We start from the raw sequence: 22762 nt of genomic DNA, 5'->3' as shown, positions 1-22762 counted from the left end.
TGCACAAGTCTTTCATGTTAATTCAGTAGTCTTATGTTTAGCAATTAGTATTGTTTAGTACTCCTTTCAAGGGGCTGTCCATACAGAGAGTTGTTCAGGAAAATCTGTTTCAAGTTTACCCCTCTATTTTGGGGGGGATTAAGGGAAAGAAGAAATTCTAAATCACTATGACAAGTGATCACTAAGTAATTATTAAGATAATGTTTTATTTTTATTCTAGTCAAAGAAAAAAAAGAAATCAAAGGGAGATGCTAAAACGGTTCAGGATATGTCACGTCTAGATGGAAAGGAAGTTGATGAAGGTACTGAACACAAACACACAAAAAATGCAATTAGACATATTTTGGGTTAAATGCTATATAAGACTTAATTGCTTGTGCTTTATAAAGAAACAATTTTATCATAACACCATAGTTGCATATTATATCTGGAAATATGACCTTTGAAACAACAGTATTTAATAGCTTCAACTGATTTTTTTTTTTTTTTTTTTTAAGTAAACTTACAAAAGCTGAGAAAAACTGTGAATAGCAGGGCCCTTGTTCATGTTTTGCTCTGTGAAGCAAAGTATTACCATATTGCACTCAGAAAAACTTAACTTCGGCCAGTTGTTCATGTTTTCAAACTAATGTTGAAGTTGACTGCCATGTCTGTGGTTTTTAAACTCGGCCTGTACTCAGACTTAAGCTTGATATGAAACAAGCTAAAATGCTTTTCTTTTTGCTGTCCGACTTGTTTAGTGATGTTTTCATTTGGGGAATGTTTTAGGAGCCTGGGAAACAAAAATCAGTAACAGAGAGAAGCGACAGCAGCGTAAGCGAGACAAGGTGCTGACCGATGGTGGCTCAGCAGAATCAAATCTCCAAGGGGTGGAAAATACAGTTACCGTATCCATTGAACAACTGATGCCTACAGCATCGCTTCCAGTTGGTCTCAGAAAAAATAAAGGTATGGTGGTCCATAGGTCTCTGAATGTGTTCTAGAAAGATAACTTGAACGCTTACGTGATGACTCCGGATACATGATAAGTATATTTAGAGGTGTAGCTTTTGAGGCAATTATTTCAAGCTGTGTAAAGGTGCTTTTCATTGTGCAAAACTCCCCCTTCTTTTTGAGCCACATTTTCAGGGAAACTCAGAAGAGAATGTTCTGGAGTAAGCGGCTGAGACACTGGCCTCCACGCTCATCCTCTGTCAGTAGCTGCACAGCTGCATGGGCCCATGTTCCCATTCCTTCCCTTGTGCTATGCTGACTTTGCCCTTTATGTTTCTGGAAACTTCAAAGGCACCCTCAGCACGGCTGCAGGCAGCACCAGCTAAATGTTTCAAATGCTTCCTCGTGGGAAGGTTATGCCCATGAGTTCTTACAGGTCATTCACTGCTTAGCATGTAGACGTTTTTTTTCAACATAGATTTAGTAGTACCTGTACAAAACCTGTTCATAATGGTGGAGCACATCTGGCTCAGAACTAGTAAATCAATTACTATAGCCAAGGATTCAATAAGGAAATGTTGGCTTCAGGCTCTGTGGTTGCTATCATCTCAGAAAAAAACTGTATGGGCTGGTTGAAACTGTGTGTAGGCATAGGAATTCATATTTGGCTGCTACTGAGAAATGATTTAAGAAGCTAAAAGAATCTGAAAACACAGCTTAGCTTTCTAACAGTGTTCAGCTGTATCTAGTGTTTTCATGGTACAGTAGAAATTAGAAATAGCTATATATTTGAGATATGTAGAGCTGCCCTTTTCCTTGAAAATGACAGCCTCTGTTTTAGATTTGTGCTCTTCATTCTTGGGGAAACTAGCTAGAGTTCTCTGAAATCCGTGGGTACTTGTTTTATAGGCTCTAAATCAGTACTGAGTTCATTCTGTCTGCAAAATAAACAGAAATAATAAAACATGGAGCATTTTAATTTTATTCTGGATTTTTCTGGAAATGTCTTGATTTACTTTGAGGTATTCATAGTTTAGACTTGTTTTGTTTTTTCCTTAAAATATCAGTAATGTTATTCTTTTTAGAAGATTTCTGCAGGTGTTGCCATTTGGGGAAAAAAACCCAAACTTCTGTTTCCTCTTCTTAATCAGGTGATGCACTTCTGAATGCGCAAGTTAGCAGTTCTAAACCTGCAAAGGGAGAGTCATCAATTCCACAAGGTAAAAGGCTTTCATTATTAGGCATCCAAAGTAACTAGAAAAATGTTTTACAGAAGTGAAAACACAAGTTATTGGTGCAGGATTTTGTGCAGTTGCTGATCTGGAACTTTATTATGCAGCTGGCTTTTTTGGTTATGCAAATGTTATACTTCTATGTTGCGGTTACTGCTTAACAGTTTGAAGACAGTCTGTTACGTGTAGGAAAAGGATTCAGTGTCCAGAATTTTGAGACAGGTTATTTGTTATACAAATTGTTACCTACAGAACAGCAAAGCTTATTCTCAAGCTCCACTTAAAAATTCTTTATACTAGCTTTTCAAACTTTCTTTTTTGTTAATGAATTATTTGCTGAAAGAAAAACTTCAAATATTGATAACTGCAAAGAGCTCAAAAATACCAGTCCTGATTATTGCAGACTTTGTGCTTGCTTCAGATTGCATGTACATGAGTTACTCTGTTCTTTGCATACTCCTTTGAGAGGCATACTTTAAATATATTCATTTTGAAAGTACTTAAATATAAATGTATGTTGATAAATACACATGACATATATTATATATCATACACATAAATGTGAAAATATTTTGCTATTTTTTGATTGTGATCAACTGGTGAATCTTAGCTGTTTTCTAATATGAGATATTACTATAGTAATACTTGAAGTGAATTAGTTAGGCATAATAAAATCAAGATGGTTGCTTCTTACTCATAGACAACATTAGTGGTGTTGCTGAAAGGAAAAGTAGTTAGTGTAATTAAGCAAGTCAATAAATGAGTTATTAAAAGCACCCAGATCCAGAAACTGAAACAGTTTTTGCTAGTTTTTCGGAGCTTTTACTTCACATGCAAACTTCCTGGACCGTAGCACAGAAGGAAGAAGCTGTATTCTTCAAAGATGCGTAATGGGAGGGCAGGAGGTCAAGTTTCAGTAAAGGAAACTGTGGCTAGCCGTGAGGAAAAAAAATCTTCATAAGGTTGCCCAGAGATGCTTTAAATTATCAGCCTTTATGATTTCCAGAACTTCAATAACATTAGTATAATTTTGAAGCTAGCTGTACTTTGAGCAGAAGGTGGAACTAGGTAACTTCTGGACATCCCTTCCAATCTTAAGCTTTCTGTGATTCTGTGAAAACTTGCTGGTTGTATAGAAGGTAAATGTTCATGACAGGAGAGTAGCATGATAAACACAGGATGATCAAGCTTCAAGATTTCTGCTGTCTTGCTGTCTGCAAAAAGAGATTTTCTACTAGCTATGGTTTGGTTTCTGTCTCTTTTTGGTATTTTTATTGTTGCCATTATAGATGTCTGTGTTTGGAAGTGATTTGTCTTGAGAAAATCTAGGGGTATTTCACCTCATCTATTCCTTGCCAGTGTGGCATGTTCATGCTGCCTGAGCTATGAGTTCTTTTGGAGAATAAAATATTTGATGTGTAGTTTTTGTTGGCATATGATACTGACTTATGCATCGGGTTTTGGCTGACTATTTAAGTGTTACCCTTGAAATATGCAGATATTCTTAATTCTCTGTAAATCAGCAGTTTTTCTGTTGTTTACACTGCATATATAAAGAGAGAGGATTTGATATACAGAGCCCTTTGAGAAAGGTTTGGAATATGTAGAAGGTCAGGCTGGGTGCACCAGGTGACCATTAGGATATATAAAAATAAAAAAAGTTTTATAATGATCTTTATGTCTCTGTGTACTACCGACTTCTCTCACAGTATACATTAAACTTGCCATGGCTAGTAAATTCTCAGCAGGGTAGATTACAGCCTTTTGGTTTTTTACCTTGGTGTAATGTCAAATATATTGCTTATAAATTATTTTGAGCGTGACCATGAATTTTTTTAACTCTAGCCTTGTTGGATGCTGTGGTCAATATGGTAGTTATGCTCTTTGTAAATCATGTGTAGTGTTTAGAAAGCATTTTCTATCCTTGGTCATTTCTTCTACTTCCTGCTTAGAGAACTGATGTATGCAGTTATGCAATAGAAATTACTTCCCATTTAGTGCATGGGGGTTTCCACAAACCGTTGCCATACTCTGTGAGATAAATTACCTGGCAGTGTTGGAAGCACCCCCACCCCATTTTCTCTAATGTGGAGACACTGGTTCACCAAGATACCAGCCCTATAAAGAAAGGGATACAGGAAGGAGAATGCAGTCTGGTGCTGTTTTTTCCCCTCACTTCAAGTTAGTAGACAGATGGTGCATATCATCTGAACTGGAAAATCAGCTGAGATAGAGCAGCAGCTCTTCTGTATCACACTTGTGTAGCAAAGCTGCTGTTCATTTGTACTTTTTATTTTATTGTTAAGTGTGTATGCACATAAGTAATATTTTCATTCTTCGTCCACTTCTTATTTTGTATGATGCTTTCATTATGCTTGTATTTAAGTTTCTCCAGGATTGAGTGAAAGCCATACAGTAAATGGAGGAAGCTGGAATGAGAAGTCTGTAAAAATCTCCTCACAGATTGGTGTAGGGGAGGAGAAATGGACATCTGTTCCTTCAACTGCAGCTGGGAAGAGGAAGACTGAGACATTGGCTTGGGGCCAGGACACTGGAGATGCTAATGGAAATGGAAAGGACTGGGGTGTAAGCCTGGTGGGCAGGCCCTGGAAAGAGCGTTCTTTGTTCACTCCTATTGGTAAGCTATTCCAAAGAAAATGTTTTTCACTTAAGCATTTTTACATAAGTATATTTTTTAGTAGTGAATGTCTTAAGTAGTTTTATGTTTATATATTGTAAAAAAAATCATGGAGTAGTCTTGTGAACAAAACAGTTTCTGTTTACTGTTAGTTCTAGTGGCTTAACTTCTATGTCTCTGTTTACAATTTAACTGGAGGTTTGGAGTATACCTGAAATAAAATTATTTCTGAGAAGGAATCAAATTTTTTATACCCCTTTCCTAAAATTCTGAAAGTGATTACTAAGTAATTTTGAAGTGTAACTTTCTTCTTTCATTAATATCTTAAGACCTAGGTCATAAGTCTGTTCTGTTGATCCAACATGGTCAAAGCAACTGTGTTTGTTTCTGGCAGATGTTTGTTTAGGCTCTAGTCAGAGATTGTTTAGCTCTCCTGACATCTAGTGTGACACTGGTTTTTTCCTTAGAAATTGTTTTTAGTGTTCTCTGGTACAACTTTTTGCCTTCATCACTTGTGCTGTCTATAATAATAATGAAAGAAGAATTCTTTGTTTTCCTTTGGGCAGCAATCCTGAACTTAGTAGTAGATGCTGCAGTATGGTCCCTCCCACTGTTCAGTCTAAGTGATCCTAGTGTCTTCTGGAAAGTAGAGTTCCTCTGTAGTCAGCAATGTTGCTTTTATCTAGACCTCTTTTATTTGTCTCTCATATCTTGAAATGGGGTTCCTGAGACTGAACTATTGGAAGTAAATGGGAACTGTTGCCAGGTAGAGGGAAAGGCCTTTATTCATATTCCAGTTAGCTGTATTCTGCTGTACATTCTCATAAGGTAGTTCTTGGTGACTTTGATGAGCTCGTTGTTGGTTTCATTACTGAGAATACATTGTGCCTAACCAGGCTGACTTGCTTCTGGTAAAATGACTAGTTTTGTGAGTGAGGGGAGAACAGTGGATGTTTTCTATGACGACTTCAGTAATGCTTTCAACACTGTCTCACAGTATCGTTGTATCCAAGTTAGGATGGTTGAAAAACTGGTCAGGCTCAAAGGAAGTGGTTAGTGAGTTCTACTCTACCTGGAGGCTGGTAACAAGGGGGATATCGCAGGGCTCTGTATGCAGGGCTGTCCTGTCATCTTTATAAATGACCTGGAGGAGACAAGAAAGTGTCATCATTCCTAGGTTACACCAAAGTTGGGGGGGACAGGGGAACAGTTGATATGGTCCAGATCAGGGGTGCCATCCAGAGGGACCTAAACTAGGAGGAATGGGCCAACAGGAACTGAGGAGGGTCAACAAGGACAAATGTGAAGTGCTACACCTGGGTGGGACTGTCTGGAGGGCAGCTCTGTGGATAAGGCATCCTGGTGGACACCAAGCTGGACATGAACCAGCCATAGGCCCTGGCAGCAAAGGACAGCAACAGTATTTTGGGCTGTATTAACAGGAGTCAGTAGGTTGGGGATAGTGATTATCTGCTTCTTCGACCACATTGGAATACTCTGTCCAGTTTTGAGCACCTGCCCCTCCAATTAAATAAATGTAATTTATTTCTCTAATTGGTTGTTCCTTTTGACACATTAGAGCCACTGATTATTTCTGCTTATTTTTTACCTTATAGTTAACAGGCAAGTATATCTTAATTTTTAAGCAGCATCTCCTATTTGTCAGAAATTGTTCTGAACTCAGTTCTGTTCGTTAACATATTGACAGTTTGCTCCAAGCTACGTTTCATCTACAGAGTTAATAAATATGCTTTTCAGTAACTTAAATGATTACAATAATGAGAAGAATAATTATAGTGTGGGGCTCAGAACACAATTTACTTTCCTTTATGAGAAATTTCTATATACAAAATGCTGCAGAAGGAAGATATTAGAAAGCTTGAAAATTGTTTCAAGCTGAGCATTCATACAGTCACATCTCTCTCAGCACTGATTGTCTGATGTAATAAACAGAATAATGCCCTCAGTTGTGTGAAATGTTAAAATGGCTGGAATGTCCATTGTGGTTCTGACCCTATTCACAATTAGATAACTAATTTTTTCAGCATTGCCAGCAGTGTGAAGTTTGGTTTTGGTTTATTTTTTCCCCGTCCCCCACAGCTGCTTGGAATGTGGATGCAAGGATTAATACCTCTGAACAGAATTCTACTTCTTTCTCATCCTTTGGATTAACTCCTGGAGTTTCTGGTATGTAAGCCCTTCCAAAGATTCCCCCCCCTTTGTACTCCACCAGGTGGAAATCAAATTTGCCAAGTGTTATTAATGTGCATCTTTCTCATTGTTATTCAAAAATTGTACTGGTAACTGGAAACAGGTGGAAGACATGTTCTGTGAAAGCCCAGAAAGCTTTATTGTTGCGTTGAAGTTATGTAGTAAAGTAACTGTTGTAAATTGATGATCTAAAGGTAGATCAATAAGAAGGTGATATTTCTTATTTAGCCTTCCTCTTTGTGTGTTGAGTCTAAGTAATGGGCATAAGAGATTGCTCTGTGTTGCTGTGTCTCAAGTTGGAGATCTGGAGATTGCTTTCCAAGACAGTCTGTTTACCCTGATCTTCTGAGAGATTTGTTATTTTTGTGGTTGGGTTTTTTCCCTTTTAGAAACTGAAGCACTACTTTCAAAATATGTTTCATAGACAGGATTTGAAGTCTTCAGCCTTGTTCTCTGTATGACCGGTGGGGAAAGCTGAGCTCTGGGTTTTTCTTGTTTGAAGAGTGAAATTGCTACGGAGTGCAAACCTGGCTTTATTACTAATCTTGTATGTTAAACTACTGACATAAGTGCTGCAGTGATTTATTATACAATAAAGGGATCATATGTCTCGTTTTCTGCTCTTGCTTACTCCAGTTAATCCAATGAGTTTGGCATGGCTATTTTCTTTTAGGAAGTAGCTGGTCAAGTGCTATTGCATTTAGGCTATGTTTACATGTATTGCAGTTTATAGCTTTAACTGTGGAACTTTGTGTCCTAGCTTATGAGTGCTTCGTTCTCTGGGCACATATGAGCCAGGATAACAAAGAAGTTACAAATGCCAAGGTCAAATCTATCAGACTTTCCAAAGAACTTAATGAAATCTTACAGACATGTTTCTTAAAGAAAAAGAAGAAACAGTGTTTTAATTGTAGAGAGTTTTATTAAAATTACATTTCCAAGGGAGCCACTTGAATTCAAGTTCAGTCTTGAGGCTAAAACTCAAGAAAGTGTAGTTACTAAAGTGGGACAAGAGACCGAGCTGAGTTTCATCTGCAATATCACCATTTGACTTTAATTGAAATAGAAGTGTGAAAACAGTGAAGTATATTCAGCATCTCTGGTTCCCCTTAGCCAACAATGTTGTAATGCAAAGTGACCATATGAATAAAAATTTACCAACTTGTGACTGGCTAGCAAAAAACAAGAACATGTCAAGGCTCCTGTTATCTGACGTTATCTTTTGCAGAGGTGCTTTATAAAATAAAGACTAGGTATTTATTGTCCTATTTAAACTTCACTTCCAAAGTAAGTCTCAAAGTAATAAATTGATTTCCCCCCCAGTCTCACAATTAAGGTTTTTTGGTTTAATTTTTTAAGAAAATGGTTTCTGTTTGGGGATGCCTTTTTTTATCCTTAAAATAATGATGTTGGATGTCTTAACACTTTCTGTTATCATGACGAGTATTTGCCTTACTGTTGTTTGTCATGCTGCTTTTATGTTCCTGAAAACTTTATTTGAAATGAGAATTGGATTCTTGGTAATGAATAATGTAATTGCTATATCTGCAATGTAATACTTGAGGTTTCTTTCCTGTACTCTCCATTTAAGCTTGTCCCTGTAAGAGTTCTTACTGATACAGGGTAATAATTTTACTGCCTATAAAATTTCACTGTATTTTTTTTCAGTTTGAGGAGACTGCTGAAAGCCTTATAGGCTGTTATTATTCACCCTTACCTCTTTTTTTCCGTAGTCTTCTCATTACTTTATTTTGTCTTTCTTCTTCAGTTCTAAATATAGCTAATTTTCAAGAGCTTTGTAGTTTTCCTGTGCTGTCCATAGGATCAGACTTTTTTTGTTGAGCCTTCTGTCTTCCTTTCCTGCTTTGATTGGATTTTTTGCCCAAGAAAACTCAGGGAGCTCGTTAATGTACAAGTACAATTTTATTTATTCCTTTTCAGGATCCAACAGTGAGTCAGTTTCTCAGGCTGGTACTTCTGATTTCCAGTGGGATTTAAGTCATGCTCAAGCCCCTGTTGATGACGAATGGTCTGGGTTAAGTATGTTCCTCTAAAATGTTCATTAAGAAAATTTTGTTAATTACTATTACTTTAAAGTGTAGTTACTTGTATTAGCTACTTGTACTTAGCCAATTGTGAGCATCTTAAGAAAAACTTGGAATGCTTTACTTCCGTAAAGCTAATTGGCCATTTGAAGAACGCAGAAATGAGTATTTTGATGAATGGTAACAGAAAATTGTTAATTTCTAGGAAAAATACTTGGGTGTTGAAATGCAGAAGTGAAAGAGAGCTCATGCATTTTAATGTGGTTCTGGCTTTTGCTAGAAAATCGTGGTAATCAATTAAAACAGTCTTACTGCAAATGATGAGAAAAATTTACTGCAAGTCTGCAAAAGACCTATTTAGCAGATTGTATTTGAGTCACAGATTTTGCTTTTAAATGCTTGTACCTTACTGAAAACTTCACGTGACATAAGACTCTTGTAATTGATCTTTGTCATTTGGCAAATGTTAGGAAGTTCTTGTGTCTATGGAAAGCATATGTAGGTTAGAAATCAACAAAATTACTTGGGAATTGTAGTAAAATCAGTGTTTACTCTCCCTTTTCTCCCTCCCTGCCAATTTTAAAATATTCCTGTAGTTCTTACCACAGTCTCCCCATAAACAGGGCTCTAGTGTCATAAAGTTTCAGCCATTCCTAAATATTTATTAGGGAAACATTACCTGTGGAGAAAGCTTTTAGCCTTAAATTCACTTTTTGTTCTGCTTTGTAATTGATTTATTCAGCCTTTTTTTTTAATTTTTTTTTCACTTTATTCAGTCAGATCTAAGAGTGCTTGAGAGAAACAGTTTAGTGCCTCTCATTAGGTCATTGACCTGAAAAATTGGTCAAGAAGTTGGCCAGAAAAGCCAACTTACATGTTACCTTCTCTCTAAGACCAGCTTCTTGTTTAATGACTGCAAAAGTGGAATGGATTGATGCAGTCCTTAATTGCACCAGTTTTGGCATGACTGCTCGGATACCAGATGATTTTGAAACTTATCTTTGTCCTTTATCCTGTTTAAGGGTAAGGGAAGCATATTTCAGTTAATCATTTGAAAGTAATCAGTTTTGCATATTATCAAAAGCATAATTCATTCACACTTCTAAGCTTAGAATGTTTATGGCTATAGCTTCTGTTAATACAGTAATTCAGACATAGGTGTCAACTAATTGAAGTGTACACGAATAGAAGTGGAGAAATAATGGAGTTTTAGGCCAGTGTGATACACAGATACACTGTATCGCACTATCAGCTTCAGGACAAGGAAATTAGCTCTGTACAAATACTACTAATTTTTATTATTAATAAAAAAGAATGTGGGGTTTTGGTTTTCTTGGTTTTTGGTTTGTTTTTTTTCTCTGTAAGTAAGTAGTAAGAGGGCAGTACATAAGCTGTGAAGTGTTATGTTGGGCAGTAATTGGGTTTTTTCAAATTGGTACATTTTAGTGTCCAAAGTAAGTGTAATTGAAGTAATATTTCTATATGAAAGCAAGAGGTGAAAAAGGATTATAAGTAATCTTAAGATCTCTTAGTGTGTTTTTGGTTTCTTAATGTTTACCTGTAAATTTAATTGGTTTTATTACTGCTTTTCATTTTGACTTTATTTTCAAATGTTCAAACTGAATCATGCTGTAGTTGGCAGACCAAGTTTACCTTTTTCAATCTGGCATAGGTTGAGGCTGAGAAATATTTGTGTTGTTAATATGAAGGGGGTTCTGTTTTTAAAATTGGCTTATAACTTTCTACTAAACAGAGTCTAAGGCTTATTTCTTCCCTTCAGATATTTTTATTTTTTATATAACTGACACTTTAAATCTGTCATTCCTGTGTGACAACATAAATATGTGCCATCATAAATGAATAACAGCAAAATGAAGGAGGGACTTAAATGTCTCAGGAAAAAAATAGTTATGAAAAAGGACAGTGTTACAAGATGACTTTTGACTCAGTAGCACTTATATTTTCAGATTTATCACTTGTAAAGAATTCTTACAAAGGTAGATTGATCAGTGTTACAGTTCATCCTAATTTTTTAACAAACTAGGAATGTTTAAGAGAACAACTCTCAAGTTTGTCCCTCTTCACATAGTCCAGAAGAGTATTTCAAAGCAATTGCATCTAGCTAGTTGCTGCTGTGACTAGTTTGTAATAGGATAGCTCTGTAAAATAACTGTTTTACTCATAACTTACAGAAGTCTTTTACCTGTCATTAAAATCTTTACTTTTTTAAGTACAGGAAATTAATATTTATACCTTGATATCAAGAAGTTGTTTTATGCGTAGATTTTCTTTTTTCATTTTTAAACTGTCAAGTAGCACGTGCTAAAGTAAGGACGCATTCCTGAAAAATCTTTATGATCTTTGCAGATGGACTTTCTTCAGCTGATCCTAGCTCTGATTGGAATGCACCTGCAGAAGAGTGGGGAAACTGGGTAGATGAAGAAAAAGTTGCTTCTGTTCCTCAAACTGAAGAGATAACTGATGTTCAGAAGGTAAAAGGTGATATTTTCTCCTTAGATTCCAAGTCTTTGCCCTTACCACTGCCATTTCTTAAAGTAACTTAGGGGTGATGATAAAGGTAACCTCTCATCTCTTTTACGTTTGCTAAGAGCATCACAGTTTCGTTAATATGTACGCAGAGAAGGAAAATGCTGAATGTTGTTATCGAGACAATAGAAGCCATTTAGCTCCATGTCATGTCTTACTATCTCACCATATTATAAGGATTACCTTATCATTGTAGACTAAGAGAGGATTCAGATCTCTTTTCATAAATACTTCATAACAGTATTTAATTCTCTGTATGAAAAGCAGGATTTCCACACCACTGGCACATGGTGCTCTGTTGCCTTTTTCATTCCTAACTCCTGTACCTATATTACCATGTGGCATGTTTTCCTAAAATGAGCTGACCAGATAAGATTGTGTTAATTTATACTTTCATATGCAATTAAATTCCTTATAGCTATTAATTTGCTTAGTTTATAAAAGGCATGTTTCATTGCCATTTTAAAGGCTAAATACTTTATATTCCTATATGAAGGCTTCAGATAATGAAAAAGCAGAGCCAGTTCTTCAGAGTTCTACAAGTGGCAAATCCAAGAAAAAGAAGAAGAAAAAGAAGAAGCAGGGTGAAGAAGCTAACTCTCCTGCACAGGTAAATGAAATGAAATCTGGATAAGCTGAAAGGCACTTGTGAGAAATTCACAAATCGCATTATTTTTGTGTATTAGTGACTTAAGCAAAAATTATTTGGGGAAAATTAATTTCCTTATGGTATTGGATTGTCTACTGTTGTTTCTCAAGACCTTAGTCCTTCTCTTACTAGTATTTCCTTTAATTTTAATTATTCCACATTTGACTAGTGAATACAACATAGTTTTGCTGGATTTATGGAAAGCATGAAATATCTGAAAAGTAATTATCCTGAATTACTCATTAAATTAGGATTCCGTGCTGTTGGGGTACTTCCAGGAAGAACTTTGCTCTTCATGGGAAGCCTTCTTCTTACGTCCTTTGACCAGCTGCCTTGATGGACATAGGTAGCTAGGAGAATGAGAGAAATTTGGCATTTTCTCTTAGGCTGACTTATAGTACAATTCTAGGAGAATACAGTGGTTTTCTGATGTACTGTTGTAGGTTATTTGTGTGAAATGGTAAGTATCAAGGCCTCAAACTCAGTAGGTGGAGCTATTCTGTGAGTCAGATTTGAATTGGATAGTATTTGCAGACTGAGGATTGTTGGAGTTGTGTTCCTTAAATAGCTTTTCAAGAATAACATTGAAACAGATTTGTAAAAATAGCAAAAGCAGTTTGCACTTCATTCACTTGGCAATAGAATCATGTTTGAATAGACGAAAACAAGTACTTTCCTAATAGGAAAAGCTTTTAATAGCTCATACTCAGCATACATTCAACTTCTACTTGTAGTGACAGCCATTCATAATTTACATTCTTTACAAAATATTAAATATTCAGTTGAATCTGACTACATGAATTGGAGAGAGGCGGAAAGCATTACTTCAGTTGTTCTCACTTTGAATTTGCTTTTTATGATTATCATGTTTTCAGACTGAGATTTTTAATAAAACACTTTTAAAAGACTAAATTCCTATTACAGTCTTTTAAACTCTTTAGAACTCTTTTAAAGTTGTCTGTGTGGAGGTGGATGCTTCTGTCAATTCAGAGTGGGGTTTTTTTTAAGCAAATTCAAACTGAGGGTACTAGGACTGCAGCTTCTTTTGTAATTGAAATCTGTCACATTCTAGTATCTGCAATGATGCTATGTGTAAGTCAGGATTAATAGGTTATGGCTAATGGGTACTTGTGGATGTCTTGCATGGATGCTAAGGTCAGCGAGTGCGTTCTGAACAGTCTTTTTTTTTTTTTTTTTTTTTTTTTCTCCATGGCCTGTGAGGTGCCGTTTAGGTTGTGTATGTCAAACAGAATCCTGCTGTCTGTATTAACATAATCAGATTCATTTATTCTACCCTTTGGTTTCCAAGCATTCTGATTTTGTTGCTTTTTCTTTTAATCCATCGGTCTATGAGATCATCAGTTGAAAGATGAGAATTTCTCTGTATTAAGTTTTATGAAAGATTGGAGGTTGTTGCTTGACAGGAGCAGACAGAACTGCTAATATATCCCATACATTACCCTTCTTATAGTAGTTCAATAACTTAACTTGCCGGTCCTACTTCGTACCCACTTAAAACATGTATATTTATCCTCTGAAAATTGAGCATGTTCATTTAAAGAACATTGTCTGTCACGACACTGTTCACACTCACATTTGCGGAGTTCAGTGTTTGTCAAGGCAGTGGAGGCTACCTTCACAGCTAGATGTAAGGCAATATATATTCTTTCCTGTCAAGAATCAATAGACTGTGACTGCATTTTCACAAGGTTCCAGGGGAAGTAAGTGAAGGAATAATGTTTCAAGAGATACTTCTGGCTTGAAACTGCAGACCTGTGTTCTATTCACTGTTTACCACCACAGGATTCTTCTGGTGCTGTAAACAAATATAACTATTCTAATTCCTCATGTGAAATGAAAACTTTCCACCGTTAGAGTGTTTAGGGAGTAAAGGTTGAGACTCTTGGATGCTTCGCATATATTTCAGTTTCTGTACCAAAAAGTTTGTTTTAAAGGCATCATGGCAGACTAAATTGGGTTGCAAAAATATTAAAGTTTAATATATGAAAGAAAACTGTACAGGTTAATATGCTGAGCTTGCATTCACATTATTTCTAAGAAAGCACGGAATTGAGAGCAGTCAAGTCTCAATGTGATACTTTTTTGCAAAGTTTTTAGAGTAACTTCAGTTTAATCTCGCATCTTATAATTTCAGGAGTGTGAAATGCAGTTTGTTCACAGATTGGGATTTTTGTTGGTAAATTGCATGAAGAGTATTGCTTTCTGGGTATTGCATTCTATGGGTATTTTTGTAATATGTTGTTCTATAAATTTTGAGTGTTAGCATGGGCTAATATTAGCCCACTACTTTAATTTTTATAGATAGATTTTCTTTGTTATAGAAGCTAATTATGGCAACAGAACTGATGTGCATGGAAGAAGAGTCGGAACTTAAGGAGAAGAGAAGGTTCCAGGGAGACCTTAGAGCAGCCCTCCAGTGCCTAAAGGGGACAAGAAAGCTGGAGAGGGACTTTTTACAAGGGCCTGTAGGCATAGGACAGGGGGGAATGACTTTAAACTGAAAGAGGGGAGATTTAGATTAGATACTCAGAAGAATTTCTTCCCTGTGAGGGTGGTGAGACACTGGCACAGGGTGCCCAGAGAAACTGTGGCTGCCCCATCCCTGGCAGTGTTCAAGGCCAGGCTGGACGGGGCTTTGAGCAGCCTGGTCTAGCGAAAGGTGTCCATGCCCTTGGCAGGAGGGTGGAACTAGATGAGCTTTAAGGTCCCTTCCAACTCAAATCACTCTGTGCTTCTATGAAATTTACTGTAAACACAGGCTCTTCCCTCCCTCTCTTTCACATCCCCCTTTTGTAGGACCCTGAAGAACTGGATAGAGAAGCTGGAGAGGAATTTCAGGAGGATACCTCAAAAGTTCAACCACAGAAGGAAATAGTTTTTTCTCTGAAGACCATAAGTACTAGTGAACCAGCTAAGGTAGGGATACAGAATTGGATTTATGTTACAATTTCTGATTTGGAAGTGCTCAAAGTTCATTGAAACTTTAATTTGTGTATGTAAAGTTACAGTAATAATACTGTTTCAAGCTATATGTTTATGAATATAAAGGGGATTGAGAGGTTGAATTTTAGCTATAGGTCAGTTATGAGTTTTTAAAAGGATGTCTGCTCTGAAAAGGAGTATCTTCTGAATTAGTAGTCATTTTGGTGACTGTCAAATTACTTTCCTGTTTAAATATTCAAGCAATAGTATAAAACTTCAGAATCTGGAAACCTAAGAACTAACAGGTCGAAGTGCAAGACTAACAGTGTATTTTAGTGTTTCATTGCAACAGATGACGTGTTACTAACTTAGTATATTCTGAATTAAATGCAGTCTAAATTTGATTTTTTTAATGGCTGTGCTGAGTTTAATGAATGTATAAGAAAAGTTTTATTTGAATCAAATCACAAAATGACTGCTTGCTTCAGCTCACAATTTATCTATTCTAGACAATAGAAGTTCTCTTTAATCTTTCTCCAATTAGCAGCTTTTAGATACTGTTATCCTACAAGCATCACATTCTAGGAAGAAGTATCGTACTTAATTTTTCTGGTGGTATTGGATTTGTGTTCCATATTAAAATGGAATCTTTTATGAGAGGCTGCAGGTCACCAGAGGAAACTACAGAAAGTGTTCATCAAGAGCACATGCCTGGAAAAGCCCATTCTGTTGTACTTTAGCTTATTCTAAATATCTACTTCTACATTGAAGTAGAGCTTTTACTATAATTATGTTTAGTTACAACCTGTATTCAAGCTTAGCAACAGCTACCGATTCTCTCTGACTAGTGTAAAGTTGGGTTTTGTGGCTTTTTGAAGCTGTATCTGAAAAAAGGCTTGTGTGTGGAAGTGGCTTTATTCCAGGCCATGTGTGGGTTTTTTAAAACTTCAAATATATTGGTTTGTGTTGGAGGCCATAGCTGAATATGTGTAGTCAGAAATTGAATTGTGACCTGAATATGGTTTTTTTGACATCTAGAAAGAGGTGTACTGGTGCATCCCAGAAGGCTGGCTGTTGCTGTTAAGAAATCTAAATTGATTTGAGAAATACTTTTCAGCCACATCTAATGATTCCTTCGATCTGCAGTTTGATATTTTACTTCTCACAAGGTGTCTGCGCTGCCAGAATATCAGCCAAGTTTCAGTAGACTTTGCTCAGTTTTTTAGTGTTTAAAACCATACCCAACTTCCTACTTTATTTGATGGCATCAGCTCTGATGTAGACCTGCACTATGCACTGCTTTTTGGAGGCTCGATTGCTCCTGTTACTCTTGAGTCTTAAATTAGATCTGTTTGTATGTGTGCCTCTGTATAGCTGTGTTAGTGGCAATTTTGTGAAGCAAGACATTATCTGTATTAAACTTGGTGTGGGGGCAAAGGACAAACAAAACTTTCACTAACAACATTCTCTGGAACTTAATTGGACTCGATAAAGGACAAATTGTGTATTGTTGTATCTGACAACGCAGATGGTCTGTCAGTCTTTAGTAAATCTCTTTGTCATCAGATTGGGCTTCATTGTAATTTCACTCATGCAAAGACGCCTTCTAATATTGTTTGACTTGGCTGTTCCAAAAAGTTTTAGAAACAGTCTGTGACTGATGTGTGAAATGGATGACTTAAGTTTCCAAGGTAGATAATGTAGTCTTGAGCAAATACTCCAAAACATGAGAGCTAAATATGAGGAAAAATGAACTGAATACAAATAAGTTTTTATCCAAAATATAAAGACCAGAAACAGCTGAATGTTGAATACTTTGGGGTTTACCTGGCAATGATATCATTCTCATATATATTGGGCTGTGTGGCAACCTTTGCATTTTGTCAGCAGACACGGGTTTTAAATTAAGAGATATTTTTTGAAATACTTCATTACAACAGTTTCACAAGTCACTACTTCATTAATAAATTGTAGAATTATGCATATAATGTTTTGTTCTCAAGAAGTCCCAGCCCAAACCATTCTGTGATTCTGTAAAAAAGGCTTTATTCATTGTTTCAGGTTTTCTTTCTGAACTGATTTGTTAACAGAGAATATCCTAGCAAAGAGTAGAAGCCAGTTCTTAATGTTTGGTACCACTATCCACTTCCCTCCTCCAAAACTGAAACAGAAGTATGGTATTTGGAAAAATGTCCATGTAATGCTGTAGATCCCTGTATTGTTTGCGATAAAACTACATGCTTCAATATTCAAGCTGCAACACATTTGTTAATCAACCTGAGGCAGCAGTATGCCATTAAATCTTAAGTTGCTTTACCTGCAGGTGGAGAGTGTCTCTGTCCTAACAAAACTATGGTACGAATGACCTGAGTCAATGACCTTGCACAACTTGGAGCTTTAAGTCCTCCTCCTCCTGTTCTGGAGGCCACATCCATTTTGTTAGAGTTCATGTATTTATGTAGCTGATGATTGCTAACCATTAGACATTAGAATTGGCTAAGCTTGGAAATTCTGCAGGATGGGAGTTGATTTTTATCAGCATGGTTGATATTAAAAAAAAAAAATATAAGTTCAGTCACCATATTTTCAATAGATTAAAAGAAATACTGCAATTATAGTTACTAGAAACCTTTTCCAGTTGATGTATAAGGGCACAGCAAACTCCACTACTCATGAAAGGTTAGAGAGAGACCCTTGAAATTCCTGTGTGGTTTTAATTAAAGCTTTTTAACTTCTTGCCCAGTATAACATGATTAAAAAGAAAAGTAAAACAGTGTAGCTTTTTGCCCTCTTGTGTGTTTTTGCTAAATTTTTGAGATGCTTACATTACAGTGATGGGAACAGTGCAAACTGGTGACTACAGTGTAGGATCTGTGTACATACACATCTGAGGTGGGTGTAGGCTTCACTGTTCTGTCATGATAGTTCCAGGTCTTGGCTGTTGTGGCACAACTACAGCCATGACTTCTTAGTGGCACACTCAAGTTTGGGGTTTATTGCTTGACTGAGGCAATATTTGAAGGCTTCTAATACTTGAGTATTTGTCAGTAGGTTACCTGCAGTGGGATCATACGTTTATGTTCTGATTTTGCTATTGGAATGTCAAAATGTTTTTTGCATTTTTGACTTCTGGTTTACTATACTTTAATGCCAGCAAGTGCTACGCAGTGAGCTATAGTTAAATCTTGTCTCTGTTGTGGGAACCTTCAAAATAGGTTAACCAGATAATTGGAAAATACTAGAAGTGTCTTTTAGTTGGCAGTTATTCCTCCAGTAGTTTCCACTGAAACACTTCTTTACTGCTTTTGCAAATATCTGGTATTCTACTATAAGCATACAGAGGGTTTTGAGCAGTTGATAGGAATAACTGCAAATGCTTTTTAAATATAAAGTTTGAGGTTTGTATTACGTATTTGGACATACTCAGCTTGCCTGTTTGCAACAAAATGCATGTGTTACTGTCTTGCATCTCTTCTGAATATAAGTTCTAGAATCCTTTTAGGATCTTGGTGATTTTTTTAGATTGTTCTCTCTTTGAATGTTACGTATTTTAAGGATTCATTGTGGTGATCTTTGCTTGTATGTAACTAAATATTTTGACACTAGATGGCAGTCATAGTCTTGCAGGCTTGATCTCAAATTCTGAAGCATTTTAATATCGGTTTAATTTTTCAATGCCATCTTTCCAGCAGTTATTAAGTATACTGACAAAATAACACTGTATAAGAGTGTTTTACTGCTGTATGACATAGTAAACCTTTGGCAACGTCTTTCTGTATTTCAAATAGCCTGAGGAGGCTCCTCCGCTTGCTGTTTCTACTGAGCCATCCGTAATTGTATCAGAGAGCGATTCTGACAAGATCGCTTCCCAAGTGCCACAGATGCTGCAAGAGACAGATGTTTCTAGTCCCAATATTAAGCAAAACAGTGTGCCTCCTCCACAGAGTAAGTACCTCTCAGTACAATTCAATTTTTGAATTCAGCATGTACTTTTTTTTCCCCACAGAGCGTATATAGTTAGAATGCTTTGCACTGAGGTTTGGAGTTAGAGAGCCATATCGGGTACTTATGTACTTCATTTATATTGTATGTTTATATTCATATTTATATTATTTATATTCATTTATATGTACTTCATTTATATTATTGTCATATTTTAGCTTTTGTTGAAATAATTTGACCAATGTGCTTTCACTGTGAGGAAATACTGGCTTCATATGCTTGAGTGACTGAAAATGTCTGTTGGCCCTGTCCAGTCCTTAACAGACATTTGGACATACTCTTCACCATCAGGACTGGAGCTCCATGCTGTGATTAAGTAGTTCTGCCAACACAGTTTTAAAGGCCTGCTTGCAAGTCTTCAGGGGAACAGATGGGTACTAACGTAGCAGTTGACAGGATGGTTAGCTACCAGAAATTTAGAAAATCTGGAAAAATACAACCAATTCAATTTTCAACCTGCTGGGTTGTTGGTTCTTTGGGATTTTTTTTTTTCTTTTCCTTCTCAACTTAGCTTGTTAACATCTTTTTCCATATGCTTCCATGAAACGTAGTAATCATGGAAAAAAGCAGTTGCTGGTATGGGAGTAGAAAGGTATTGGATGATGCAGTTCTTTTTGTTGTAGTCTAACAGCACATACATCAGATTGAACTACTGCAGGTATATTGCTTTTAAAAAATGTGCTGTGCCCAGAGATGTCAAATGTATCCTCTGTTGTACTCAGCAGAAGTGCTTGTACTGAAGTACCCACCCCATAAGACAGAAAAGTTAGGAGGGAAGGCAGGATGTGAGAAGTGTTGCTTAAAGTTAAAAATCTTTGAATTAGACTTTTCAATGAGATTAATAAATACTGACATTTCCTAAGAGCTTCCTGGTGAAGTGTTGAAGTGCTAACCAGTTTCTAATGACTGCAGAAGAAACTAGATGATTTTATAGTATTAGTCTCATTCAACTGCACTAATTGGCTTCTAGGTTTTGAATATGTTAAACAGAATCTTTCAAGCCAATGTGTCAACTTAGAACTTTTTGTTCTGGTTCTTAAATATGAAGGTGCTTCTGACTGATTCATGCCTCTTCAATTGAAAAAACACCTATTATGTTCAGCACATAAAATATTTTACCTGATTTATCCCTTTTGGCAGTCAGCATGTTTCAAAGCAATCTGTTTTGAGAAAATGATATAGCTCTTCTTGATTTGATTATGGATTCCGTGGAACAACATCTTTATGTAGTTCATTAATTCTAAAAATACTCTTTTAGAATGTCAATTATTTAGTGGTAAAAACAGTGTAATCTGATAAAAGTAAACATTCAGTGTCAATTGTGTACGTGTACATTATTTCCAGTTAGCTGAAAAATAATGACTCTATTAATATTTACAAAATTAATTACCTTTGTGTATCACTATGTATTTGTGGTATAAAAGAATTGGATGAAATTAGCAAACATTGGTTTAGATGCATTTCAAATTAGACTATTTGGGAGAAACAGGTGAATATAACTCCTTCAAAAATCATGCTAGTTGATTGCTCTAAAGTACTTCATAAAAATATGGGGTGTACTATCCAGGATTTTTAAAGTCAGTTCCATGTAAACTTTCTCAGTCCTAACACTATAGTTATGTTTGGGTTTTGTGGGTTGGTTTTGTTTTTACTTTTTTATTTATTTGTTTGTTTGTTTTTAGCGAAGTCTGAAGAAAGCTGGGAATCCCCCAAACAAGTTAAAAAGAAGAAAAAAGCAAGAAGGGAAACGTGAACTTCCTGAGATGGACATGTGTTGCTGAATATTGTCATGAAGATTATGCTGTTTATGCAATAATTTGTGAACATGTACAGAATTTTATATAAATTTCAAACAATTTTTAAAAACAGAACTGCTGTGAACACAAACGTCTTTAAAAAGGAATCAAAGGAAAGTAACTGATACAGCAAACAGAACATGATACATCTGAAAGACATACTGAAGAGTCTGTTTTCCCAACTTTTGGAGAGAGATCTTGATTTAAAAAAACTGGTTCTACAACACAGTGCCCTGTTTACAACAGATTATACTCTCATCTACAGCTGTGGAGAAAAGATTAATTTCAAGGAAGGGTTTTCTGTAAAAATAATTGTCTGTACAATAGTGGGTGTTTCTTGCCTCTCTTAGGAGTGATGCAGTAGAAGCACAGAATGTCAACAATTTGAATTTGTTTCATGCCTAAATCAAAGTGCTTTGATTAAACATATAATCTGCCATATCTTTACAGTAAGTTGGTTAGCAAGTCTGCTAGCTGTTACAGGAGTCACAAGTGCAAATCATTAACCATTTGTACAGTCAGACCTCCATGGTTTATTACATGAAGTTAACACAATAAAACTGCTTTGGGTTAAAAGTTTGAGAATGTGATTTGAAACGTGAGTATGGTTCATGAAGTTATTTTTGATAATGTCTATTACCTTACTTGAATTATTGAAGATAACAGTATATTTTTAAGAATGCAGTAATGTGCGTAAAATTTCTCCTTCATTCTCTACAGTTCTTGGTTGAGTCAGATTGCCATCTAAAACTGTATTCTTTCAACTGTTGAACTCATGGAATCAATTGAAATCAAATGTTCGCTTCCCTCAACACTTTTTGACCTGCCATACCCTGTTCTGTTCTGCCCTATCCAGTTCTGTTCTCTATTACTAAAACTCTGAAGAAAGAAAAGTGATTTTTTTGTTGTTTTTTTTTGTTGTTGGGGTTTTTTTTGTTTGTTTGTTTTGTTGTTTTGGGGGGTTTGTTTTTTTTTTTGTTTAGCTTGCAAATTATTTGGGATTTCAAAGCTCTGTTGGAGAACTGGAGTGGCTTCAGACAGCTTTAATTGACATTGTCAAGACCAGTTATCAGGAACACATTTTTTTACTGCCTTAACCTGTAGTATGTAGAATGTGGCTAGAGTTCTGGACAGGAGTTAGTGTTTTTATATAAAAAAAAATAAATAAAAACTCATGCAAGTCTAGCAGTTGTAAAATAAAGACCATTTCCCGCTTGAAACTGTTAATTAAAATGGTGTTTAAGATGTGTTGTCATTTTCAGGCACTGTGTAATTACATGGTATCAAGCTGGCAGATGTGTTTGTGTCTGTAAGGTGCATGCTCAGCCATGTACACTGTAAATAGCCTTGACAGAATTTGTTTGATATGGATGATAGCCAACATCACCTGCTAAATGCAGTTAAAGAAGAGCCAAGATTTATTTTATTTTTTTCTTAATGATTGGCTTCTGGTTTTGTGGCACAAACAGAATTGTTAACAGCTGAAACACATGGTACTGATCAATGATCTTGTACTCTTACTGTACTTGACTGCAGTTCAGCAGTATTGCAAGGTGCAAACAGTTAATGCAGCGAGCTGGTTTTAGTTGTACTGAAAATGCGCCTTGTTATGGAGAGTTTTCCTACTAAATGGATACTAACGTGCACAGGAATTATCCCCTGTATAGCAGGAACATAAGACAGTCTACATTGATTTGTTAAAATAAATTTGAGCATATTGACAGTATTGATCTATTTACTGGGAGGGAGTAATGCCTGAGACTGAT

The 22762-nt window shown here is 36.1% G+C and overlaps 1 protein-coding gene across 1 annotated transcript; it reads left to right on the top strand.

Moving 5' to 3' along the window:
- The first annotated feature begins 257 nt into the window (after positions 1 to 257).
- Positions 258 to 21566, top strand: MTDH (metadherin). Its single transcript, XM_010015166.1, has 11 exons — positions 258 to 302; positions 769 to 948; positions 2085 to 2153; positions 4552 to 4803; positions 6904 to 6990; positions 8956 to 9054; positions 11427 to 11551; positions 12103 to 12216; positions 15073 to 15192; positions 18987 to 19143; positions 20883 to 21566. Exons 1-11 carry the CDS (start codon positions 269 to 271, stop codon positions 20951 to 20953), a joined length of 1308 nt encoding a protein of 435 aa, XP_010013468.1. The 5' UTR covers positions 258 to 268; the 3' UTR covers positions 20954 to 21566.
- Positions 21567 to 22762: the final 1196 nt, after the last annotated feature.

This window comes from Nestor notabilis, unplaced genomic scaffold (assembly GCF_000696875.1).
Source record: "Nestor notabilis isolate BGI_N333 unplaced genomic scaffold, ASM69687v1 scaffold12525, whole genome shotgun sequence".
Classification (NCBI taxonomy): domain Eukaryota; kingdom Metazoa; phylum Chordata; class Aves; order Psittaciformes; family Psittacidae; genus Nestor; species Nestor notabilis.
The sequence above is the reverse complement of the archived record's forward strand: the minus strand, read 5'-3'. Positions and strand labels throughout refer to the sequence as shown.

Bases quoted from the DNA above. Each gene is read 5' to 3' on its own strand.
- MTDH (XM_010015166.1), top strand. From the start codon at position 269: ATGTCACGTCTAGATGGAAAGGAAGTTGATGAAG. The intron at 303-768 runs GTACTGAACACA...GGAATGTTTTAG, and splicing joins TGGAAAGGAAGTTGATGAAG to GAGCCTGGGAAACAAAAATC. The intron at 949-2,084 runs GTATGGTGGTCC...CTTCTTAATCAG, and splicing joins TGGTCTCAGAAAAAATAAAG to GTGATGCACTTCTGAATGCG.